The sequence below is a fragment of the Suncus etruscus genome, chromosome 5 (assembly GCF_024139225.1).
Source record: "Suncus etruscus isolate mSunEtr1 chromosome 5, mSunEtr1.pri.cur, whole genome shotgun sequence".
NCBI lineage: Eukaryota > Metazoa > Chordata > Mammalia > Eulipotyphla > Soricidae > Suncus > Suncus etruscus.
In genome coordinates this window covers 37316531-37341120 of record NC_064852.1, presented here as the reverse complement: position 1 = coordinate 37341120, position 24590 = coordinate 37316531, and the positions used below count along the sequence as shown (strand labels likewise).

The following is a 24590-nucleotide window of genomic DNA, read 5'->3' as shown; positions in this document are numbered from 1 at the left end:
GCAAAAGAGTCATGTGTTCAAACTGTGGACATTGTCATGATGCTTGTGAGGATATTTGTTTAGAAAAATAATTCTTATGAACATTTTCAGTGTTATTTATTTATCTATTTATTTATCTATTTATTGTTTTTTGGGCCACACCCTGTGATGGTCAGGGGTCACCCTGGCTATGAACCCAGAAATCGCTCCTGGCTCAGGGGACCATATGGAATGCTGTAGTAGACTCAAACCAAGGTCCGTCCTAGATCAGCTAAGTGCAAGGCAAATACCCTACAGCAGTGCTATCGTTCCGGCCCCATTTTCAGTGTTATTTAAAGAAAAAATTGTTGGGGTTGGAGAGGTGGCACAGAGCGGTAAGGTGTGTGACTTGCTGGCGCTAGCCTAGGTCGGACCTGACCGTGGTACGATCCCCCAGCATCCCATCTGGGCCCCCAAGCCAGGAGCAATTTCTGAGCACATAGCCAGGAGTAATCACAGAGTGTCACTGGATGCCCCCCCCAATTTAAAGCTTATTAATATGAAAAAATATAATAAATAGAATTTGACTGATCTCTTTTTTTCTAAGTATGAACTGTTAAGAAACTTGATATAATATGTAACTTCTCTTTAAAAAGCCTGAGCGATAACAGCACTCGGGCATTTGCATTGCACTCAGTCGACCAGGAACGGACCAGGAACAGATCTGAGTTTGATTCCTGGGATCCTATATAGTCTCCTGAGCCTTCCAGGAGTGATTTATAAGTGCAGAGCCAGGAATTACCCTGAGCACCACTGGGTGTGGCCCACTCCCCCACAAAAAAACTGTACATTTGTCAGACTGCTTATTTCTAGCAATATTGAGTTTATTCTTTAATCACATTTGCAATTAAAATGGTGATATTTAAACATTCAAGATATTTATAATGTGTGAATATTTGTTCTGTGATATTACATTATGCTAAGTTTCAAATAGCTTAGATTAATTTGATTAGTTAACAGTTTTATTTAATATTGTTAAAATGTCTAACAATGGAAACTGAAGTGCTATAAAATATAAATATATCATTTTATCTTAAAAAGTATTTTAGACCATTATTTTAAATTTCAATTAAAATAAGGAGTTATTTAATAGTAATTGGTTGGCATGCCACTATATTTTATTTTATAATTTAATTTTTTTTATTTATTTATTTATTTATTTATTTATTTATTTTATTTTGGATTCACAACCACTAGTGCATAAGGGCATACTCATGGCTCAGTGTTCGAAGATAACTGCTGGCAGGGCTGTGAGAACTATACGTGGATCTGGAATAAAATCTATATTGGCTATATGCAAAGCAAGTGCCTACTTATTATAATATATCACCTCAAAACAGGTTTTTATTTTTACTTAGTTCTAATATCTTTTTCCCTTATTTACATCTACAGAATGTAATATTCTTATTATAGTCTATAAAACTTATGACTTTAGAGTTATTGAGTTTGGGGAGAGCTGTGTGGTTCAAAGTTTATGCTTGCTGAGTTTGAATGGAATATAAAGTCACTTATTTGTCAGTTCTAAAATCAGTGGATTTTGTCGTGCTATAATTCTTGTTGTCCCAAATATACTTTTATCTTATTCTATCCTTAATATTGTCATTTAAATAACATTACAATCATTTTAGTCAATCCACCATTATTATTCCCAAATCAATTAGCCCAAAATAAGTTAAAAGCAGATTGATTTTTTTCATTTTGAAATCGAAACTTTGTTAACTGTCCTTTTAAACTACACTGAAAGGAATCTAAGATTTTAAGTTTTTTTTTTCTGTTACTACACAAGAGATTAAATATTTCTGACAGGAAGATGAATAATTGTAAATTCAATGCCTTAGTTTCCTCTTAAGTAAGAGTTAATTTTTGCTCTATATTTTTAAAAATTTATATGATCTCAAATACTTTGTACAGTTGAAAAATAAGCAATTTCTATTATGATTAATGCACCTCAGGAATGTGTTATTATGTCTATATTTTTGTCATCTCTCTGTCCATACTACCATTTATTTTCATAGGTGTCAGTGCTATTGAAGTGGTTGTAGAACATGGCTTGGCTACACCAGAAGGATTGACAGTTGACTGGATAGCAGGCAACATATACTGGATTGATAGTAATCTGGACCAAATTGAAGTAGCCAAATTAGATGGGTCATTAAGAACTACACTAATAGCAGGAGCCATGGAACATCCCAGGGCTATTGCTTTGGATCCAAGATATGGGTAAGGAAATACAGCTTTCAAAGTCATGAGTTTAATTTTTTGTTTATTTGGTTTTCTGGGCCACATCCATTTGACGCTCAGGGGTTTCTTGGCTATGTTGATTAGAAATAGCTCCTGGCTTTGTGGGGACCATATAGGACGGATGAACCGGGTCCATCCTAGGCTAGCACTTGCAAGGTAGACGCCTTACCTCTAGTGCCACCACTCTGGCCTGAGTTTAATATTTTTAATGGAAACCATTGTTATTTAAAAAGTCCTTCATAATTCAGTTTCAACATAATGAACCAGAGCTAATCTCAACACCAGTGTTCACCTCCCTCTACCAATGTTCCCCAAGTGCATCCCAAACCACTACCCTTTTCCCCCAACCTGCCATTTTAAGTTTAGATTGAAAATGTTTGGGTCTCTTGATTTCATTGTTGTTGTCTTTGGCTTAGATATTTAGTTTTTTCTCTTTTTTTTTTTAAACACGTCCAATGCTCCTGAGACCACTTGGCCCAGCTGCAGTCCTTACATATTTGTGTTTCTCCTCTTCCACTCAGTTTTTTTTCTTCCACCCACTATACTTTGAGGTCAAGCATGTTTGACAAATCCCAGTTAGACCATTACATTTCTTGATGCAGTTATTCTAAATATCACACAGAAGTGATATCATTCTATATTTATTCTTTGTCTTCTGACTTTCTTTATTTGACATCATACCTTTCAGTTCCATCTCAGAAACTTAAAATAGCATGATTGTATTATTCTTTATAGCTATATAGTATTCTATTTTCTTTATGTTTGACATCTTCATGATCCACTGGTTTGTTGTTGGACATCTAGAATTATTCCAAGTTTTAGCTATTGTACTGAGCACTACAATTAATATTGGAATGCATACATTTTTTGTTTGTTTTGTTTTTGTTTTTGTTTTTGAACCACATCTGGTGATGTTCACGGGTTACTCCTGGCTATGTGCTCAGAAATCGCTCCTGGCTTGGGGGTCCATATGGGACACCAGGGGATCAAACCGCAGTTCGACCTAGGCTAGCAGATGCCTTACTACTTTGCGTCATCACTCTGGCCCTGGCATACATATTTTTGAGGAATGCTTTCTGTCCTGGAGATAGATACTTAAAAAAGAAAGTGCTGGTTCATATTTTGAGTTTTCTGAAAACTCTTTAGACTGTTTTCAATAGAGTTTGGACCAGGCAGCCTTTCCACCTGCAATGGATGAGAGTTTCCTTGTCATCATAAATTTTTTCCATTATTTTTAATTGTATTTTTTTCATTTTGACTGCCTACTTATTTTTTTAAAAGTAATATAATTTAATTTCTTCTTAAATTAAGATTTACAGCACTTTTTTGTATTATATATTCATGTGTACAAATCATAACAAATGTATATAAATGATACTAATTATATTTTTACAAGTTTAGTTATAAAACTCTATTAAAAGACACTATTAAAGGACAGAGATGTCTATCTTTTCTAAATATGGGCATTAGGCTCAATTGGAAGCTACTGCAAATTGATTCTGAAGCAGTAATTAAAAATATTCTCTTTGACCTGCCAACAAGGTGCTGTTAATTGTTTCTAATTGTTGTAAACCGCAGAGCCATCTTACTCAAGCAACCACTATATTAATCAGCTAACACTTTATTCATTGCACATAATCTTGGAATGAGTTTAAGAGAAAATTCAAATAAACTTGAAGGAGCACAGGGGTGAGACACAATTAAGATGTATAATTAAGATGTTTTTGCTCTAGTTTATTTTTCTTTTAAATCAATAATAATAACTTTAACATTAAGTTTTTTATGAGATAATATATGTCAATTAAGATATAATTGTTATATGTGATAATACTTTGTTATTGCTGTTAATTATGTCAGTTGAAATAAATACAATTGTGAAGTGAACTCAAAATTTATTAAAAGAGAGATATATTGAAGGTTTTGTTTGAGTCTAATTTAGTATTAAACTCAGGAAACATTTTACAGATTTTTCTTTAAATGACAACTTTATATTCAGATTTAGGTTTCAGTAAATATATGGAAGTCATACAGGCAGGAAAAAATATACATAACTTGTTTCCTAAAAATAAGATATGTAGTTGATTTTCAGAATTTTAATTTGAATTTAGTTAAACTTTCTAACATTATTTCTTTGTTGAGATGAGATTTTTGTTTATTTGTATGTTTGTTTGAGACAACCCACAGTGATCACCTGATGTTTATAAATTTGATTCTGGAATTAAACCCTGTCTTTTTGCAAGGCATGTATTTAATTCTGTTGAGCTATCTCTAAGACCCTTTTTTAAATGCTCTACTGCAAGAAAAAGAAAAAAGAGAGAAAGAGAAGGACCAATTCAACTTGAAAGCAATGCTTTGACTGTACAGTACATTTAAATAGAGCTACTTATATAGATAAGATCTAAGGTCTAAAAGTTATTCAATTAATTATCTCAGGCATGATAATAGACGTGAAGACATATTCAGGGAAAATTATAGTACTTTTGCAATCTGTAAACATAAATGGACTCATAAACATAACATGCTATTGAGATCTTTAGATGTTTTATTTTCTTTTTCCCAGGATGCTTTCTAACTAAATACCTGTTTTTTTATGTTTTTTTTTTTTTTAAAAAACTTCAGGAACTTCTTAAATGGTCCATCCAAGGTAGATTTACGAAAAGAATAAAATCTAAAAAGATATATGATTTTGGCAAAGCTTATTTATATTTTTGATAGTTATTTTATACATTCAAATAATGTTTAATGAATTATGGTGAGGAAAATAAGAGATATGTTCCATACTTTTAATTCATACCAATTCAGGAAAGAACAACACTGAGAGCCAGAAGTTAACCAGGAAGTTTAATGATCTGCATAAGATAAGCAAATGAGCCTTGAGTTTAGTCAGCTCTTTGGCAATACTCTCTAGTCTCTGCTTTGAATTTGGCCCAACTCTATAAAATCAGCAGTTTAGGAAAGTTGTTTTTTCATTTTTTTTAATCTGGATAGAAAAATTAAAGGAGTTATGCAACTTGTCTAATATAGGATTCCAAATTACCAATCCAGATTTAATGTTTTTCTTTCTTTCCAGAGTGCTTTTAATTTATTTACATTAGTTCCCAAAATTTTAGTTGTTTAAGAGATTTTATAGATAACCATAGATTTCTAATTTTCTGGTTTTTTTTTTTTGGGGGGGGGTCACACCCGGCGGTGCTCAGGGGTTACTCCTGGCTGTCTGCTCAGAAATAGCTCCTGGCAGGCACGGGGGACCATATGGGACACCGGGATTCGAACCAACCACCTTTGGTCCTGGATCGGCTGCTTGCAAGGCAAACGCCGCTGTGCTATCTCTCCGGGCCCAGATTTCTAATTTTCAAAACAGAGTTCTGGCTACAAAAACTAAAGAGATAGATGTATGAACCCTTATCCTGGGGGGGTGTTCTCCAATTTACAGTTTACTAGTTACATAGTTTATTAGCTAAAATAGTTTTTATGGTGATTTGCCAATATCATTTATTAACCTTATAAAAGTTTCCTTCAATTAGATCTTATATCTTAATTAAACATTTAGTTTTTAAGTCGGTTTTTGAGGTTTCAAATGGATGGTTGATAGTGATCCTTCTTAGAAAGTTGGCAATTTATTATCAAAAGGAGTTTTATCATCAGTGCAAAAACAATTGATTTGAAAGTTTTACCTTAAGACCTATCTTAATTGTAACAACATGAACTTTTATTTTTAGTTCTGGAAACAAATATTTTGGAAAAAATCATGGATACTAATTTTAGGGAAAGCCTATGAATGTTTCTTAAATTATAGGTACCACACATAGGAAAAGCCAAAACCAATGTCAGTATTTTTTTTGAGAATTATCTAGATAAACAGAGAAGCTTCCTTAGGAATTAAAGTTTCACTTTCTAGAGCTTTACACTTAAAAATCAATTAAAATAATCACTTCTTTCTAATTTGGATAATATTCACTTGGGAAAAAAAAGGGAAAATGTAAAATATGTGTTCATAAATGATTTCTTATTGTTTTTTGTTTTATTTTGTTTTTGTGTCATGCCCAGTGGTGCTCAGTATTTACTCCTGGCTCTGTGCTCAGAAATTACTCCTGGCAGACTTAGATTTGGGGGATATGTTGAATGTTGGGGATCAAACCAGCATTGCCGCAAGCAAGGCAAATGCCATATCTGCTGTGCTATAGTTCCGACCCCATATACAACTCATAAAAGCTTAAGTGAAAATAACAAGCAGCATTCTATAGTATAATTGGAGTCTCCAGAAAGAATGAATCCTCTAAGAGTTAAAGTATAGAAAACTAGCCAGTAAGGGGTAAGGTCTGCCTTGCCCATGCCGTTCAATCCCTTGGTGTCCCTTATGGTCCCCCCAACCCAGGAACGATTTCTGAGTGCATAGCCAGGAGTAACCCCTGAGAGTTGCCAGGTGTGTCCCAAAACCAAAAAAAAGGGGAGTGGGGCAAAGCTTGATAATGGTTTTACAAATTAGATGTATAAAATATTAATTGGTATAATTAATATATATTTGGATAATTACAGAAGTAATTAAAAAGTTAAAACAATAACACCTTTAATATTTATTTTCATAAATGACTAATTTTAAAATAATATTATTAATTCATATTTTTTGGGGGGCATACCAGGAGGTGCCTAGGGTTTATTCCTGGCTCTGGGTTCAGAAATCGTTCCTGGCTGACTTGGGGGACCATATGACATGCTGGGAATCAAACCTAGGTCCATCCTAGGTCGGCTGCATGCAACACAAACGCCTTACCACTGTGCTATCTCTCAGGTCTGCTATTATTCATTTGGGGGGCGGGGGGTCACACCTGGCAGTGCTCATGGGTTACTCCTGGCTCTAGGCTCAGAAATCGCTCCTGGCAGATCAGGGGACCATATGGGATGCCGGAATTTGAACCACCCATCTTCTGCATGAAAGCCTTATCTCCATGCTATCTCTCTGGCCCATATTATTAATTCTTTCAGGAATGAATTAAAAAATCTGATGTTGTCTACTGGCAAATAATAGGAGTTTAATTTTTAGAAATTATTTTATTGGGGAGAAAATATTATTTTATAGAATAATAATATGGTTGTAATATGTGAGTTATGTAAACAAAGTTATATAATGGTTTATAAATTAAAATGCAGAACAGATGTTAAAATATATTTATATTTTTATATTTTGTTAAAATTATTCATAAATGCTTTTAAACTTTGTAATTTTTACAATATAGACTGAACAGAATAAAAGTAGCAAACAGAATTTAGCTGCAAATCAACCTAACATAATAAAAACAACTTTAAAATAATTTAATTTAAACTTAATTTATTTACTTAGTATTATATTATCAACTAGCTATTACATTTTAATTTTTTCAACTCATTCCTATATCAAATAAAAATAAAATTACTTAATGCCCCACATATATTTATACCTTTTTTCATTTTAAGATAAATCAAATCTACTAGATTTTTAAAAATATTTGTATAATTATATTACTTTTCCTATATTATTTCAGTTTTCTAATAGTAAGCAAAGTTGCTTTTAGATTTATATAATCTTTTCCGTTCTGGTTTTATAGAAATATGATCAGCAAAGCACCATGTAATCTAATAACTGGGCCACATATACTTTTGAATTTATGTAGTTCTAGATACACAGGAGAATTTTTACAAGCAAAGTATGCAATAAATAAATACAATGGATAATTATATCAACTTTGTTTATTATAAAAATGCAGTGAATCAGGTGCATTTTACCCTTAGCACAGTTGGGAAAATATACATTCCATAAAATCGTCAGACCACAAAAAGTTCCTACAGAAATCAGTTCTTTCTGACCCTTTTAACAGATACCACCAAAAAGTTTTTAATAGATATTTTGCTTCCCCACCATTTATTTTAATAGCCTTTATTTTATACTATATGTAACTTACCAGTTCATAACATATTCCTTCGACACTCTGCTCTACTATCCAGTAAAAATTTTTCAAGGTGCTGAAGTATGAATCTTAGTGATAAGCCACTTTTCTTTTGTTCTTCATTAAGAAACATACTCATCGCTCAAATAAATTAATGAGTGCTTGAATCATTCTAAACATCAAGCTTATTATTAGCAAGTATCAAGTACCAGAAAGTTCAGAATGTTCAGGACACTCACTTTAATATTTAAACTTGCATCGCCTTTTTATTGTGTATGTTAAGTACATAGCATTTTGCTATTCTATTGTTATTATTTTTTTCATTTGTCTTGATAAACTCAGCTACAACAATTACAATTGGTGAAACAGAAACAACAATTGGGATTAGCATGACATCCAAGAAATATTTCAATTTTATCTTGATCCATTCTTAAAAGAAACTTATAGTGATGATTTTAGAAGACAAAATATTATAGATGTAGAGAACATAAATACAAGATTTATTTGGCTAAGATAATATTTTTTTCACCTTCTGCTGCTTGACCTGATATATTAATAATGACTCTCTCATGCCTGTAATGGCATATGTTATTCATAGTCAATTGACTCAATTTAATCCTGATAAAACTAAGCCATCAATGCAGAAACTATACAATCAGTAGACTGTAATCTCTTAAAAAGCAATTGTGGCTGAACATTTCCATCTATTCTATAAGACTGGATCTCCATTTAGTATATTTGAAGAAATAATACAATAATTAAAATGCTAATACATTTTAACCATGAATAAAAGCAGGGAAATTATTTTTAAATATAACTTTCAAGATATATAAATGAGTAATGTAGAACTTTCTGAAACAATGATCCTTGAAAGTTACTTGTAGACTATTTTATGGCAAGTTTATGTATACTTTTGGTATGATTAATTATGAAATGTCTTTTTTTTTTAAAGTGGAAAAAGTCTCCTATCAGACCTAATGAAAATTTAAAACCACAGTGACCTTTCAAGAAGAAATAAATTGACTTAAATAATTGAACAGTTTAGCATTGTAGATATGTAATAATTATATATGCATGCATAGTAAAAATTATGGAATTTTTGAGAATACTGGAAATTATCCAAGCTATATTCATAATTTACGTTAAAACATATCCTCAATAATCCATGGAGCTTAACTCTAATAAAGTTTACAGATAGAGAATAGAATTGCAAGGTTCTTGATACCTGTGTCAGAATTGGTGACAACAAAGTACACCAACTCTGCTAAAGAAACAAAATTCAATATATAAAGGCTTTAAGTTACCAAGCCAGAGTGAAAAATATAGACTTTTTTGTATCTGAAAATGATTTAATAAAATCTGATATCTGTCTGGTCATAAAATTCAGTGATTTTAATGATTATTTCAAATATTCAAGTGTCCCTACTATCATGATAGTACTATTAATCTTATTGATGTTATATGATCTTGCTTCCGTTTTATAAATAATTTAAATTCTAACATTTTTGGCTGGGGCAAAGGATTGTGCTACACTTAGCAGTGCTCAGGGATATTCCTGGATCCTCACTCAGGGATTACCCCTGTAAGAGTTTGAGGGAACATATGCAGTGCTGGATATTAAACTAGAGTCTGATAAATGCAAAGCAAGTTTTCTGCCCACTGAACTATTTCTAAGGCAACCAGTTATTAAGTTTAAAAGGAACTTTACAACAAAACTTAGTGTCATTTAGTAGATGTGTGTATACAAAATCAACTTTGAAAGGAGATTGACATTTCATTTCACATTCATGGGTTTTAAAAGAGAAGGACATTTTTTATTATTGATAGGTTTCATACTGATTAGAATTTCTACTATCTTCTACATAACTAAAAGCATATATATAAATATGAATATAAGTGCATGTATGCACATATATACTCATAACTTATACAATATAAATTTTAATTGATGTATATTTGATATGTATATAAAACAATAATTGAAGCACTATTTCTTCTTCTTTTTTTTGCTTTTTGGGCCACACTCTGTGACACTCAGAGGTTACTCCTGGCTATGTGCTCAGAAATCACTTCTAGCTTAGGGGACCATATGGGATGCCATAGGTTTGAACCACAGTCCATCCTAAGTCAGCCCCGTGCAAGGCAAACACCCTACCACTTCACCACCGCTCTGGCCCCAATTGAAGCACTATTTCTATATATTAATTTTTCAGATGATAGACTCTTACCTTTAAATATTAGGGTTTTAAATATTTTTATAAATATTTCAATGATGTACTCTCATATTTAAAATATATCTTCAAGAACTGGCATGTACGTTGAGTAGTACACTTGACTTGTATGTAACTGACCCAGGTTAGAACCTCAGACTCCCTAATGGTCCCCCGAGAAATACCACAGACTAAAAGCATCTGAGAATTTCTGGGTCTGATACACAAAATATTATATTGAATTATATTTTCAACTTTTATTTTTAAGGGACCAGAGTGATAGTAGAGCAATAGGGCGTTTGCCTTGCAGTCGGACGATACAGGATGGACCTGGGTTCAACTCCTGGAATCCTATATGGTCCTCTGAGCCTACCAGGAAAAACTTCTGAGCAAAAAGCCAAAAGTAATCCCTGAGCACTACCAAGTTTAGCCCCAAAACATACATACATACATACATATCTATATATTTTTAAATACAAAAATATGAGTTAAAAGTTTAATGTTTCAAATTCATTCTATATGTTTGTCAATCATTTCCTTGTTATCATTTCCCATCGTTTTTCTTAGTTTTTGTTTTTTGGGTTTTTTGGATTTTTTTTGTTTTTTTTTTTTTTGTTTTGTTTTGTTTTGTTTTGGTTTTGGTTTTTGGGTCATACCCAGCAGCACTCAGGGCTCAGGGGTTACTCCTGGCTCTGCACTCAGAAATCTCTCCTGGCAGGCTCAGGGGACCATATGGAATGCTGGGATTCAAACTACCATCTGTCCTGTGATGGCTGCATGCAAGGCAAATGCCCTACCACTGTGCTATATCTCCAGTCCCAATTCGATCTGTTTACATAATTGTTTCAAGTATATGTCACAGTAACAATCTGTACATTTTTCTTATATATGTATTTTCTGTTTCAAGGCTATAAAACACCTAAAACAGATAATGAAATAAAAACTACTTTTTAATTTTTAATTATATATTTTCATTTAAAGCATTGTGATTTACAAAGTTATTTATGGCTGAATTTTATATATACATTATTTTAGGGCCAATCTAATGACAATTGTCAACCTTTCTCCATCAATAGTTCCAGAATCTCTCATATTAACATCTCTCCCCATCCCCTTCTAGCCTGCCAACATAGCAGAAACCTTTTTAAATTTGATTGTTAAAATTTGGGTTTCATGATTTCATTATTGTTGACTTTGTGGTTTGAATATGTACTTCTTCACTCTGATGTACAACACTTATTTCTTAGACTTATTAGTTCTAAAGATAAAAAATAATTTAAACATTTTATTGTTTACCATACTCAATTGTTTTCATTGAATATCAATTATTCTTTAATTTTTCCTTAATGAATTTTCTGCATGCCCTTTACCTATCTTCTCTATGTTTTGCTGAAATAAGAAATTTATAGATATCTATGTAATTCCTTTACAACATTTTTTATCTAGTTTATCAACACTACCTTCATATGTACCATTCTTACACCACTGGAAATGTTTAAATTTTTTAATACAGCCACCTTATGTAATCAACCTGCCTTTTTATTATCATAAAAGAATGAAATCTCGAAAAATCACACTCTTACAAGGTCATAAATCATTTTCTTAAAATTAATGTTCCCATCTTGAACTAACCACATTTATAAAACATGGAGACATATTTTTTACTAAAACACACCCACATTACTAGTCATCATGTGAATTTGCTGTTCATTTGATTCTTGTGTGTTCATTTATGTTTTTTAGGTTAATCCTCTCTTTTTTCACCTCACTTCAATATTTGATGTAAATAAAATAACCTCCCTCAAGTGTGTTTTTTCTAATCACCTTCTCTACTAGGTTATTCACTTGCAATTCTCTCTCACAACAGAATCAAACTTTAAAAATATACTAGAAACTACAATTACATACCTATAATTTCAGTAAGTTTTTTCATGGCCACTATATCTATGAATATAGTTAATCTAGGCTAAAGAAATAATATAGTGCATAGAGTATTGCATTTGCACACAGCCAATCTGAATTCAATCCCCAACATTCCATATTGTCCTACAAGAAAATCCTGAAAGCAAAACTAGGAATAAAATCTAAGAACTTTTATGTGTGGTTCCAAAACAAATATAGATAGATGATAGATAGATAGATAGATAGATAGATAGATAGATAGATAGATAGATAGATAGATAGATAGAAAGATAGAAAGAAAGATAAGATAGTCGTGTAGAAAATCTATCAAAAACTTCCATGACAACATTAATAAGAGAAGTAGAATGCCTGTCTCAAATACAGGCAGGGGGTGTTGGTGTAGGGAGATGGGGTACATTAGGAGTGGGAATGTTGCATTGGTGAGGGGGGTGTTCATTTTGTGACGGAAACCCAACTACAATCATGTTTGTAATCACGATGTTTAAATAAAGATTTAAAAAATCTCTTGCCACAGGGAGATTTTAACCTAATAAAAATTAGCACTCGGGAAATATTTTTGAAATAAATGACTAGACTTATAGCATTATTTTCTTTTTCTTCAGAATTCTTTTTTGGACAGATTGGGATGCTAATTTTCCACGCATCGAATCTGCATCTATGAGTGGTGCTGGGAGAAAGACCATCTACAAAGACATGAAAACAGGGGCTTGGCCTAATGGATTGACCGTGGACCACTTTGAAAAAAGGATAGTTTGGACAGATGCCAGGTTTTAAAATTATAACATTTGTTAAAAATATTATTTCTTTCTCTATTATTCACTTTCCTAATTTCACAGTAGTCATGCCCTAAAATGCATGTATCATTTATGGAAGATATTTGTTTTATTAAGATAATGGATGTTTTATAATATGTCCCTCCTAATTGTCTTAAAAATAATTTATCCATAATTTCAATTGTATAACCATATGGCTGGATTGTATAAATTATTTAAAACTATTCATTAATTTATTATTTTTACAGGTCAGATGCTATTTATTCAGCCCTCTATGATGGAACAGGCATGATAGAAATAATTCGAGGTCATGAATATCTTTCTCATCCTTTTGCTGTATCTCTCTATGGGAGTGAAGTCTATTGGACAGACTGGAGGACTAATACTTTGTCCAAAGCCAATAAGTGGACAGGCCAGAATGTCAGTCTGATTCAGAAAACCAGTGCACAACCATTTGATCTTCAAATATACCATCCTAGCCGTCAGCCACAAGGTAAGTGTTTAGTATAAGTTGATCTCTCCAAAAGTATATTAATTCTAATCACATATATTTAATATTTAAAATAAGATAATAGTTGACAGTTATAAATAGTTAGGCTATTGTATAGTATATGTAGTACTTATCTTTATTTTATATTTCCCTTTAATGTGGGAGTAAAAATACTTTAGAAAGTTAAGTGTCTTTCATGTTTTATTAACTTCTACTATTATTGTTCTTATAAAATGCATACTTGGGAAGTTTTAATGGTGCTTCTTATTAGTACTTTGTTGCCTATGTATAATTATTAAATTGAGAGAAATACAAAGGACACTGTTATTACAGACCCCAAATAAACACTATCATAACTGCAGTGATAGTATATTCGGTAGGGTATTTGTTTTGCATGTATTCAATCCTGATTTGAGCCCATTTATTCCTTATGTCCCCAAAGTCAGGAGTGATTCCGAGCACAGTCAGGAATAACCCCTCAGCAACACCTGGTGTGATCCACAAACAACACAAACACAAAAGATTTATCATGTTGTCAAGAAGAAACTGGCGAATAAAATACAATCTACTTAAATTAGTTAACTTTAAGAGAATACTTACATGAGCAGAAAATAACATACTCGAGATTGTATATGTTACAAGTAAAATCCAGTATTTGGTATATTGTGCTAGGATATGTTTTTAATTTTCATGATAATAACATACCCTATTCAATATTGTAAAAAGTTTCTTATCTTTCTTCCCCTTTGATGTTCTCAGTTGTTCTTTTTATTATTTTTAATCTCTTTTAAAAGTGTTGAGATATTTAGTTTTCTTAATCCACTATGGCTTGTATCTAATAGTTCTCCAATAATTCCTCTGCATTTTTTGGTGTCTTCTTTCCTTTTCCTTTCCTTCTTTCCAATTTTAGTTCGTTCTCAAAAAAAAAATTCTCATTTACTCCCTGCTATTCTAACATGAACTTTATAAGAATTTCAATCAGAATAGATAAAATAAAAAGAAAAATGACAAAATATAGTGATGATCAATATGTAGTCAGGAGACCTCCAGTCATAAGGAAATCCTGGAACATAGAATATACTGTTTTAACTTGATATTTTTTAATTATATTTCTTAGTGACTTTTTTGAGCTTTTTTATTTTATTTTAGAATTAATGTATGTTAATATTAAAATCACAATAACATACTTGTAATGTGTATAAAATATGTATGATATATGTACATATAAAAGTAAATAATTATATGATAATTATCTTTATATTTGATGTTCACTAAAGCTAAATAGCCTCATTAAATATTTATGAATCTTAACTGATATTTCATATTCTTTAGAATTTTACTACACCCTGTTTTTCTGTTTTCTAATTCTAAAGGGGTGATATTAATAACTCTTAAATATATAACAACCTGTAAGAAAGATAGCAAAGTAAACTAACATGACTAATGTAGTAAACATAAGTTGCAACATTACATGCCTTTAATTCAGTTAAATGGTGATAAACAATTAATTTTCTTAGAGTTTCTTAGAATAAAATTTACAAAGCTATTTATTTACCTAAATTAGCATTATATTAAAAATAACAAAAAATAGGAGAATGACACTGAATGGTAACATGTATTTTATTCTACACTTGAATTTCTTCTGTTATTTAAAACATGTAACTTATGGAGTATATGTAAAAACACTTTCAAGTCTATATGTATGTGGTACAATTATTGACCATGGGTAATAGAAAATAATTAAACAAATAGCTTTATATGAAAGATAATAGATATTTCTTTCTTACATTTTATTTGATTTTTTTCAGAGACTATACCTAGTTATGTTTAGCCCTGCATACAAGGGTCACTCCTGGAGGGACTTTGAATACTATATGGGGTGCTGGAAAAATAACATGGGTCAATTGATGCAAAAAAAAAAAAAAGAAAAAAAGAAAAAGAAGCATCCTGCCCACTGTTCTATTTCTCTGGCCTCATTCCTTACACTTTTAGTTCGAAAAATGATGAAATGACATGAAGATAGAATGTGTATATAATGGCAATTTTCCAGAGGATGCTTTTAAAAGTAATTCACTAAGTCAATATGGAATATAGAAGGCAAATTATGAAAGTAGATAACAGCCATTGAATCTTCCATTTCTTGTATTTGAACTATCATAAACCTTAATATATTTAACATAAAATTCAATTATTATTCCATATTGCTTTTACAAGTTTAGAATGAACACTAAAAAATAAAAACCTCGCTTTGAAAGCAGTCGGATGCACCCTATTTGTCTTAGGGAGAATTGGGGGAGTTAGTTATCGTCATTATCTTTGAGGAGGAAAATGTTTTTATTAATGTAATTGCTATGTATGATTGTATTTTATTCTCCAATTAATCACCCTAATCATGGGCTCTATGTAAGAAAATTCACTTTGAATTATTAAGTGAATAACCCTTGTCATCCTCAAAGGTTCTCTAATCTATTTTTCCTTCTTCCTTGTTAATATTTCACTGTGTAATTACAGCTCCCAATCCCTGTGCAGCTAATGACGGCAAAGGGCCCTGTACTCACATGTGTTTGATCAATCACAACCGGAGTGCAGCTTGTGCTTGTCCCCATTTGATGAAGCTGTCCTCTGACAAGAAGACCTGTTATGGTAAATTTCTTATAGCTTTTAACTAAAATCAGAATTCATCTTCGGGAAGTGTCTAAGCATTCATATTTTCCTCCGAGTAAAGTAAAGGAGGTTTTTGACATTTGTAAAACGATGTGAGTTGTTATTTCCAGACTATTGGTGACTCATCTAATTTACTGGAAACTGACAAGTTCTTTAAATATGTGATCTTTTGCCTTGTTCTACTTATTACTTTATTCATTTTTCTTGTGATTTCTTATTAAACATGTTTGCCACATGTATCTCCACAAAACAGGAGATTATTAAATAAAAGTGCATCATCATAAAATATTGATGTATGTATGAATCTAAATAAAGGTAGTACTTAGCTGCTTTAATCTCTTCCAACTTTTTTTGGGGGGGGTGGAGAAGGCCACACCTGATGACACTCAAGTGTTACTTTTGGCTATACACTCAGAAAGTGCTCCTGACTTGGGGGGCCATATAGGACACCAAGGGATTGAATCCAGGTCCTTTCAAGGTTAGAGCATGCAAAAGCTCTACCACTTGTGCCACTGCTCTGGCCACTCTTCCATCCTTTTTAAAGTCAGTTCAAATACATTATGTAGGTTTTATTAACTTAAAAGTGAATAATTAAAATTAAAAACAGTACATTTAACTAAATATGAAAAAAACAGACTGGGGAGTTTATTAAATTTTTAAGTTTGTTATTAATTTTTATTAGTTGCTTATTTGCAAAACTATTGATTTTTAATAGATTTTTTTTTTTTTTTGGTTTTTGGATCTCACCTGGAAGTGCTCAGGACTTCTGGCTTCAGACTCAGAATTTGTTCCTGGCAGGCTCGGGGGACCATATGGGATGCTGGGATTCAAACCACCATCCTTCTGCATGAAAGGCAAACGCCTTATCTCCATGCTATCTCTCCAGCCCCTAATAGATTTTCTTTTTATTGCAACATTGTGATTTACAAAGTTCTTCATAGTTGGGTTTCAGACATACACTCTATTAGGGGAAATCCCACTACAAGTGTTGACTTCCCTTCACCAGTGTTCCCAGAGTACATCCCATACCACCACCCTAACACTCCCCACACAGCCTACCAGTATAAGATGACGATTTAAAGTTTAATTATTTATGTTTGGTCTCTGGATTCCAATATGGTTAACATTGGCTTAGATATTTAGTTCTGTTTTTCCTTAACACCAACACACCTGAGACCACTTAGCTTCTGACCCCATTCTTCATATTTGTGTTTCTTCTCTTTTTATATTTTTTTATACTATACTGTAGGGCCAAGGATGTTCAAGACATCTCACATTTAAACTGTTGCATTTATTTATGCAGTTATTCTAAATACTACATAAAAGTGATACCATTCTGTATTTATCCTTCTTTTATTGGCTTACTTCATATAACATAATATCTTCCAGTTCCACACATATTTTAGCAAATTGAATGATTGTATTATCCCTTACAGCTAGCTATGCAATATTTTATTGTATATATGTACAACTTCATCAAAAAATGGGGAGAGAAAATTAACAGACATCTGAAGACCAGCAGAAACATGAAAAAATTCTCATTATCACTAATCATAAGGGAAATCCAAATTAAAACAACAATGAAACAGCATTATACCCCAAGAGGTTGGCACATATCAAAAATGCTGGGAGTAGTTTATGTTGATTGGGATGTTCTGAGAAAGGAACTCTCATCACTGCTGTTGGTAATGCTGTCCTATCTAACCTCTATAAAAGTAGTATGAAAGGTTCTTAAAAAACTAGAAATTGAGCTACCATAGGACCCAGTAATCAAACTTTAGTGTATATATCCTAAAATAGAGTTTCATCCAAAAGGATGGATGCACACCTATTTATTACAGCATTCAGTAAAGTTGCTTGGAGTTGTAATCATTTTAGAAGTTCAACAATACATGAATGCATCATGAAGATGTGCAACATATATACAATGGAATAAATTTTATTTTATTTTTGGACCACAGCAGGTGGCTCTCAGTAGTTACTTTTGGCTCTGCTCTCAGAAATCATTCCTGTGTGCTTGTGGAACATATGGGATGTCAGAAATCAAACCCAGATCATCTATGGTCAAGGCAAACACCCTATATTTATGCTATCTCTTCATCTCCCCAAAATTAATTTTTAATTAGTAACTAATTTTGTATAATAATTATATATCTCAAGTGATAACAATGACTTCAAGGAGTACAACAGAAGAATGAAATCTCTCCTAGGGATTACTGTTTCATGTGTAATTATTTTATTTCAATGTAATTACTGAATTAGTAATTACACAAAATAACTGTCTAATTTTATTTTACTTAAAGATAGTTTATAAAAAATATTTCTTCATTTCACAAATAATGTTTGGAATGAAGAAATAGAAAAGCTGGTAGGGCATTTTGCCTTGCAAGTGGCCCATCCTGGTTTGATTTCAGCATCCTATTATAATTCCTTAGGTACATCGTTATTATGAATGTATAATAAGACATATTTTTAAAGCATTGCTGATATGGCCAAATCTGAAATAGCTAAATAAAAATATAAAACAAACAAAAACCAAATAAGACAATGTAATTTTACATATTAATAATTATGTATTACAAATGCTTTACATTGTGGTACTTTTACATTCTAGTATTTAATAAGTTAAATTTTTATCAAATGTTTTGATATTTATATTTCTTGAAATTTCTTAATAGCTAAAGCCAAAATTTGCCTAAGGAATTTATTGTTTGTTTCAATTAAGTAATTTAAAAAAGGTGATTTTTTTCCTGATTAAAGTTTTTGTGAAACCAAGGCTTAATTTTGGGGTTATGAAATTATCAACATTGTAAGATTTTCATATTATTCAAAACTTGCCAAAATTATTATAGAAAGTAATTTATATTTCTTTTCTAGAAATGAAAAAATTTCTTCTTTATGCAAGACGCTCTGAAATCAGAGGAGTGGATATTGATAATCCATATTTTAACTTTATCACGGCCTTTACAGTACCTGATATTGATGATGTTACTGTACTAGACTTTGATGCATCTGAAGAACGTCTATATTGGACAGATATTAAAACACAAACTATTAAGCGAGCTTTTATTAATGGAACTGGGTTAGAAACAGTTATTTCTAGAGGTAAGATATGTATTTATTAACCTAAAATATGTTATTTATAATAATCACGGGTATCTTTCTATTAGTTTCATATAATTTACAATGGCCCTCATTGACCACATATTTTATGCTATGCTCTGTCAATAAAATTATTATAACTATGCAGCACATAATAGACTGATCACTAGAATTATAGTTTCTGAAGGCATTAATTTGAGATAAGATCTTAAAATTTATCAAATCATGAAACTGAAGAGATATTATCATTGGAGTACTTTGTTGCAACTAACCTGGGTTTGATACCTGGCAAGGCATGTGACTCCCTGAACTACAAGAAGAAGTGATCCCCGAGCACAGAGTCAGGAAAAAGCTTCCAGCACTGTCTGGTGTGTCTCAATCTCCCAGATTGAAATCTCCTTTGTGCTGATGGGGTAATTGTTATTTTTAACAGAATATCTAGGTTAATTTATTGGTTGATATGTCTGGCTCTTGACTCAAACTTGTCTGAACTTTGTATTGTACATACTTCCTCCATTTTAATATGTAAAAGTAAGGACATAGTTTATATTGCTGTCGAATTCATGATGCACAAGGTGATTCTTAAGACCTGAAAAAATATTTTTAGTTAGCCACTTAAAAAAATAACACTGACCAGGATGAAAAAATGTGTAAAATGATATATACATGTCAATTTAAATCTGTTTTGCTAAAATTTGATAAGTTGTAAATCAGTTATTATTTTAACTGAACACCTAATGTCTAATATGACTGCAAATATAAATAAGAATGTTTTCAATTGTCTGTACCTTAAGCATGGTATGTTTTTCAAGGATTTATAAAAATCTTTATATAGATTTTTGTAGAGATTAAGCATGCTATAAGGATTTAGGATTTATGTATATACCAAAGCATACTACATATGAAATTAAGACTATGTATGAGAAATAATCAAATTCTTAATAAATTAGTGTTTTAAAGAGGGTAAGTAATGTTTTTAAGAGCTTATACACACAACTAGAAGATAATCAATATCATCGGCAGATCTGTGAGTGTTTGACAAAATGTTCTTGTATTATTTTTATGCCTTAGTTACCGGTATATAGATTTATTATTAAAAAACAAATTGTTTACTAGTTTTTTAAATATATATTCCTAATTTGCAAAGAGAGACGAGTCTTTCTAAAAAGTAAAATAAATAGAATGCAATAATTTTCTTCTTTACTCATAAGCTTTTTAAGGAAAAATAGAGAGAAATAATGGTCACATAAATATTGCATTAAAAACAGTGCAGTTAGTGGTCAGCAAACCACTTTAGAGACAAGGAATTTTAAGAATTCTCTCAAAATTGACAAATATCTTTCCTCACAAAAAACTTATCAAACCGAAAAATTGTCTAAATAATCTATCATTATAATGTTTCCAAAGGGCAATAAAAAATAAATGTAAAATGTATTCTTCTGAAAATTTGGGGAACAATTTTAAGTCTCATTTTAGACAGTAGTAATAAATTTCTGAACTTATCATTAATTCTTTACATTTTATTAAATTTTATTAAAATTAGCATAAAATTGAGTAATTTTACTAATAATTTATATGCATTTTAGAAATAATGTTTATATTAAAAATAACTACTAGACATTTTTAAATATTAAATTATTTTGCAACAGAATGCAAGTATAGGCAGAATGATATATAACACAGAACATGAGAATATATGCAACTAGTAGTACTAAATATATAGCAACAAAATTATGTCAGTCATTATTGGATATTTACATGCTTTAGTGCTAAATACATTGAGTTGAAATTATTTTAAAGAATGTCATTTAAACAATTAGCTTTGCCTTTGGAAATACTATCCAGATTTTAGGTTTCATAAAATCTAAGTTTGGTAGAAAATGAATGATAAAAAAGAAGAAAAGTTACTTGATTGCTAGTAGATGATAAAATATGATATAATAATAAATTGTGAGAGCTTTGACTAAAGTAGAAACAATAGAGTAATATTGAAAGGTTATATAAAAAGAAAGTATAAAAATGTCACTAAATTAATTTATTTGATGTGAATATTGAGGTCTAGACATTGTCAAGGATAACTACCCAACTAGTTGACAGGGTATCTTTACAATGAAACCTTGTTTTTCATTTTCATCCCAAAAGAAAATCTTATTAAGGACTTATAGATCTTTCTAGTAGTAGCAAAACAGAACTTGACCAGTTAGCTTCTGAACAAATCAATGTATGCCATATTTTATCATAATTGTAATCAATAATTAAACTACAATTCTCTGTATCCTCTTCTTAGCAATACACTATATCACTGCCTTCCACTCATTTTCTCCACTATTCTCTTACTATTGGTCTTTTTTCGAGAGATGTTTTGTCTCTATTTTTCTGTACTTTACTTAATGTAAAAAATTATATGCTAAATCTATCCAATGTGCTTATAAAACTCATTATTTTGATAAAATTTAATTGAATCTGTGCTATAGTTACAAACTGTTACCCCATTCCCATCCCTTCACCAGTGCACATTTCCTACCACCAATGTCCCCAGTTTTCTTCCTTGATAAGGACCACTTGTGGAAAAGGCTTTCCATGTTTCACTTTCAATTTCTTGACTTTTTTTTTAAATCAAAGTGTAATTCAGAAAATACTTCAGGATCTGTCACAGGATATTTAAATCTATTGCACTCTTTATTTCAATTGCACTCTGGTTTAATAATTCTGCTTTATAATAGTCTGTAGTTGGGGAAAATATGCTTAAAATAGTGTGAAGGTTTATTTTGCAATAAGAATTAGAGGCATGTTTGATAATTAATTTGAAAATTAAATGGTTATTTTTATAGAAATTACATTAAATATTTATAATGTTTTAGGTTGCGTTGCAATTACAATGAAGATCCCAATCCATGACAAGGGTATTCCTTTTTTTTTTTTTTTTTGGTTCTCTTTTATTTCTTGAAGCAGTGTTAAGTAGTGTATTGGTGCAGACATGTTGCATCTCAGTAACTCTAGTTGGGGAAATATTCTTCACCAGAGGAAAGTGGGTGATCACAAGCAACCAGGTGAATAACATTGAAAAAAATTATCAGATCACATGAAAATGTGGTGTCAATACACTTCTGGTAGGCTTGTGGCAAGTTTAATTTTGAAGCAGAGAGTTTTTATAAGGGGTAAAGTAGTCATAGGTATTGAGAAGAATGTTTACATATTTGAAAAAGAGAAAAAATATTGTCTTTGATTTTGGTTCTCAATATTATCTAGAAAAGGGATTCTCTTAGTAATCTTTGGTGCTGTGATTTCTGAGCAAAAGTATCTGATTGAGGCCATATTTTAGCCTGTGATTTTACAAGGGAGAGAAAGCCAAATATGACAGAAAATGTAATGTCAATACGATAGAATGAATTGCAAAAATATCTCTGAAGGAATTCCTCAACTCTCCATGCAGGGGCAGAAGTATCCACAGCAGGCCTTTTGAAGAACCTCATGGATGCTTTCTCAGTTCTCGACACCAGAGAAATCCAGGGATACATGTAGTTGGCCTCCTGAGTTCCCCTTAGATAGTAATGTCTATGTATGGCACGGAAGTATATAAGAATTTTCACCACTTTAGTTGATTCTGAGGAGTTTGTGAATGCACAATTGTGGATGGAATATTTTTTTTAAATGCCTACATATTCTCTTTTGTTATTTATATATAGAAATCCATAGATTTTTTGAATATTAATTATGTGAACTGTCAATTTATAATAAAATTCTTTTCTTTCTAGAAGATTTTTTGTAGTTTTTAGGATTTTTTAAATCTAATATAAAGTCACCAGCAAATACTAAAAACTTCAATGATTTCATTCCTATCTGTATGTTTTGATATCTTTTTCTTGCCTAATTGATAGAAGTATTTCACTTAATATATTGAATAAAAGTGGAAAGAATGGAAAAATTTGGCCAGTGTCATATTTTATAGAAAAGAATTTAGTTTTTCTCAATTGTATATAATGTTTGCTGTGGGAATGTGTTAAATGACTTTGACTACATCAAAGAAATTTCTTCAATTCCCTTCTAAATCCCTTCCTCACACCAATATTTATTGCAGCACTATTTACAATAGGCAGACTCTGGAAACAACCAATATGCCCCTCAACAGATGAATGGCTAAAGAAACAGTGGTACATATACACAATGGAATACTATGCAGCTGATAAGAGAGATGAAGTCTCTGAGATACTGTTAAAAATGCCTTTCATTTTTCTTAAAGCCCATAGATGAGTGAAACCATTCTGCGTCTTTCTCTCTCCCTCTGACTTCACTCAGCATAATAGATTCCATGTACATCCATGTATAGGAAAATTTCATGACTTCATCTCTCCTGACGGCAGCATTTTTAACAGTATCTCAGAGACAAGAGAGATGAGGGCTGGTAGGTGCAGCTCATGACATGAAGCTCATCACATAGAGTGATGGGTGCAGTTGGAGAGATGACTACACTGAAAACTATCATAACAATGTGAATGAATGAGGGAAGTAGAAAGCCTGTCTCAAGTACAGGTGTGGAGGGTGGGGAGGAGGGAGATCCGGGAAATTGGTGGTGGGAATGTTGCACTGGTAAAGGGTGGTGTTCTTTACATGACTGTAATTATACAACTATAATCATGTTTGTAATCACGGTGTTTAAATAAAGATAATTATATAAAAAAAGAGAAATGAAGTCATAAAATTTTCCTATACATGAATGTACAGAGAATCTATTATGCTGACTGAAATAAGTCCGAGGGAGAGATAGACACAGGATAGTTTCTCTCATTTATGGATTTTAAGAAAAATTAAATAAATTTTGCAATAATTCTCAGAGACAAAGAGAGGAGGGCTAAAAGGTCCAGCTCATGACTTGAAACTTACCACAAAGAGTGGTGAGTGCAGTTAGAGAAATACCTATGTTAGCCGCATTTCTGTTTCTTCAATTGCCTTGTAGTGCCTGAGAAGGATTGGCAGTAGATCTACTCTAAAAGTCTGAAACAATTCACCAGTGAATCCAACTGGGCCTGACCTTTTGTTTTTGGAAGATTTTTGATTACCATTTCAATTTCCTTGAATAGTAATTGCTGTGTACATGTATTTCGATGATCTCGAATCAAACTTTTAAAGGTTATTGGATTTTTAGGATTTTTTGTTTTGCCTAGGTTCTTTGATTTTGTGGCGTAAAGATTATGAAAATAATGTCTGGCATTCTTTGGGATTTCTGTAGTGACTTGTGACATCCCCCTTT

The 24590-nt window shown here is 31.6% G+C and overlaps 1 protein-coding gene across 1 annotated transcript in view; it reads left to right on the top strand.

Annotated features, from left to right (window-relative positions):
* The window catches only part of LRP1B (LDL receptor related protein 1B), a 1191264-nt gene that overhangs the window by 592646 nt on the left and 574028 nt on the right, over nt 1-24590 (top strand). Inside the window, 5 exon segments of the mRNA XM_049772845.1 lie at nt 2034-2238; nt 12916-13080; nt 13335-13579; nt 16088-16219; nt 19118-19345. Coding sequence (XP_049628802.1) covers nt 2034-2238; nt 12916-13080; nt 13335-13579; nt 16088-16219; nt 19118-19345 — 975 coding nt within the window.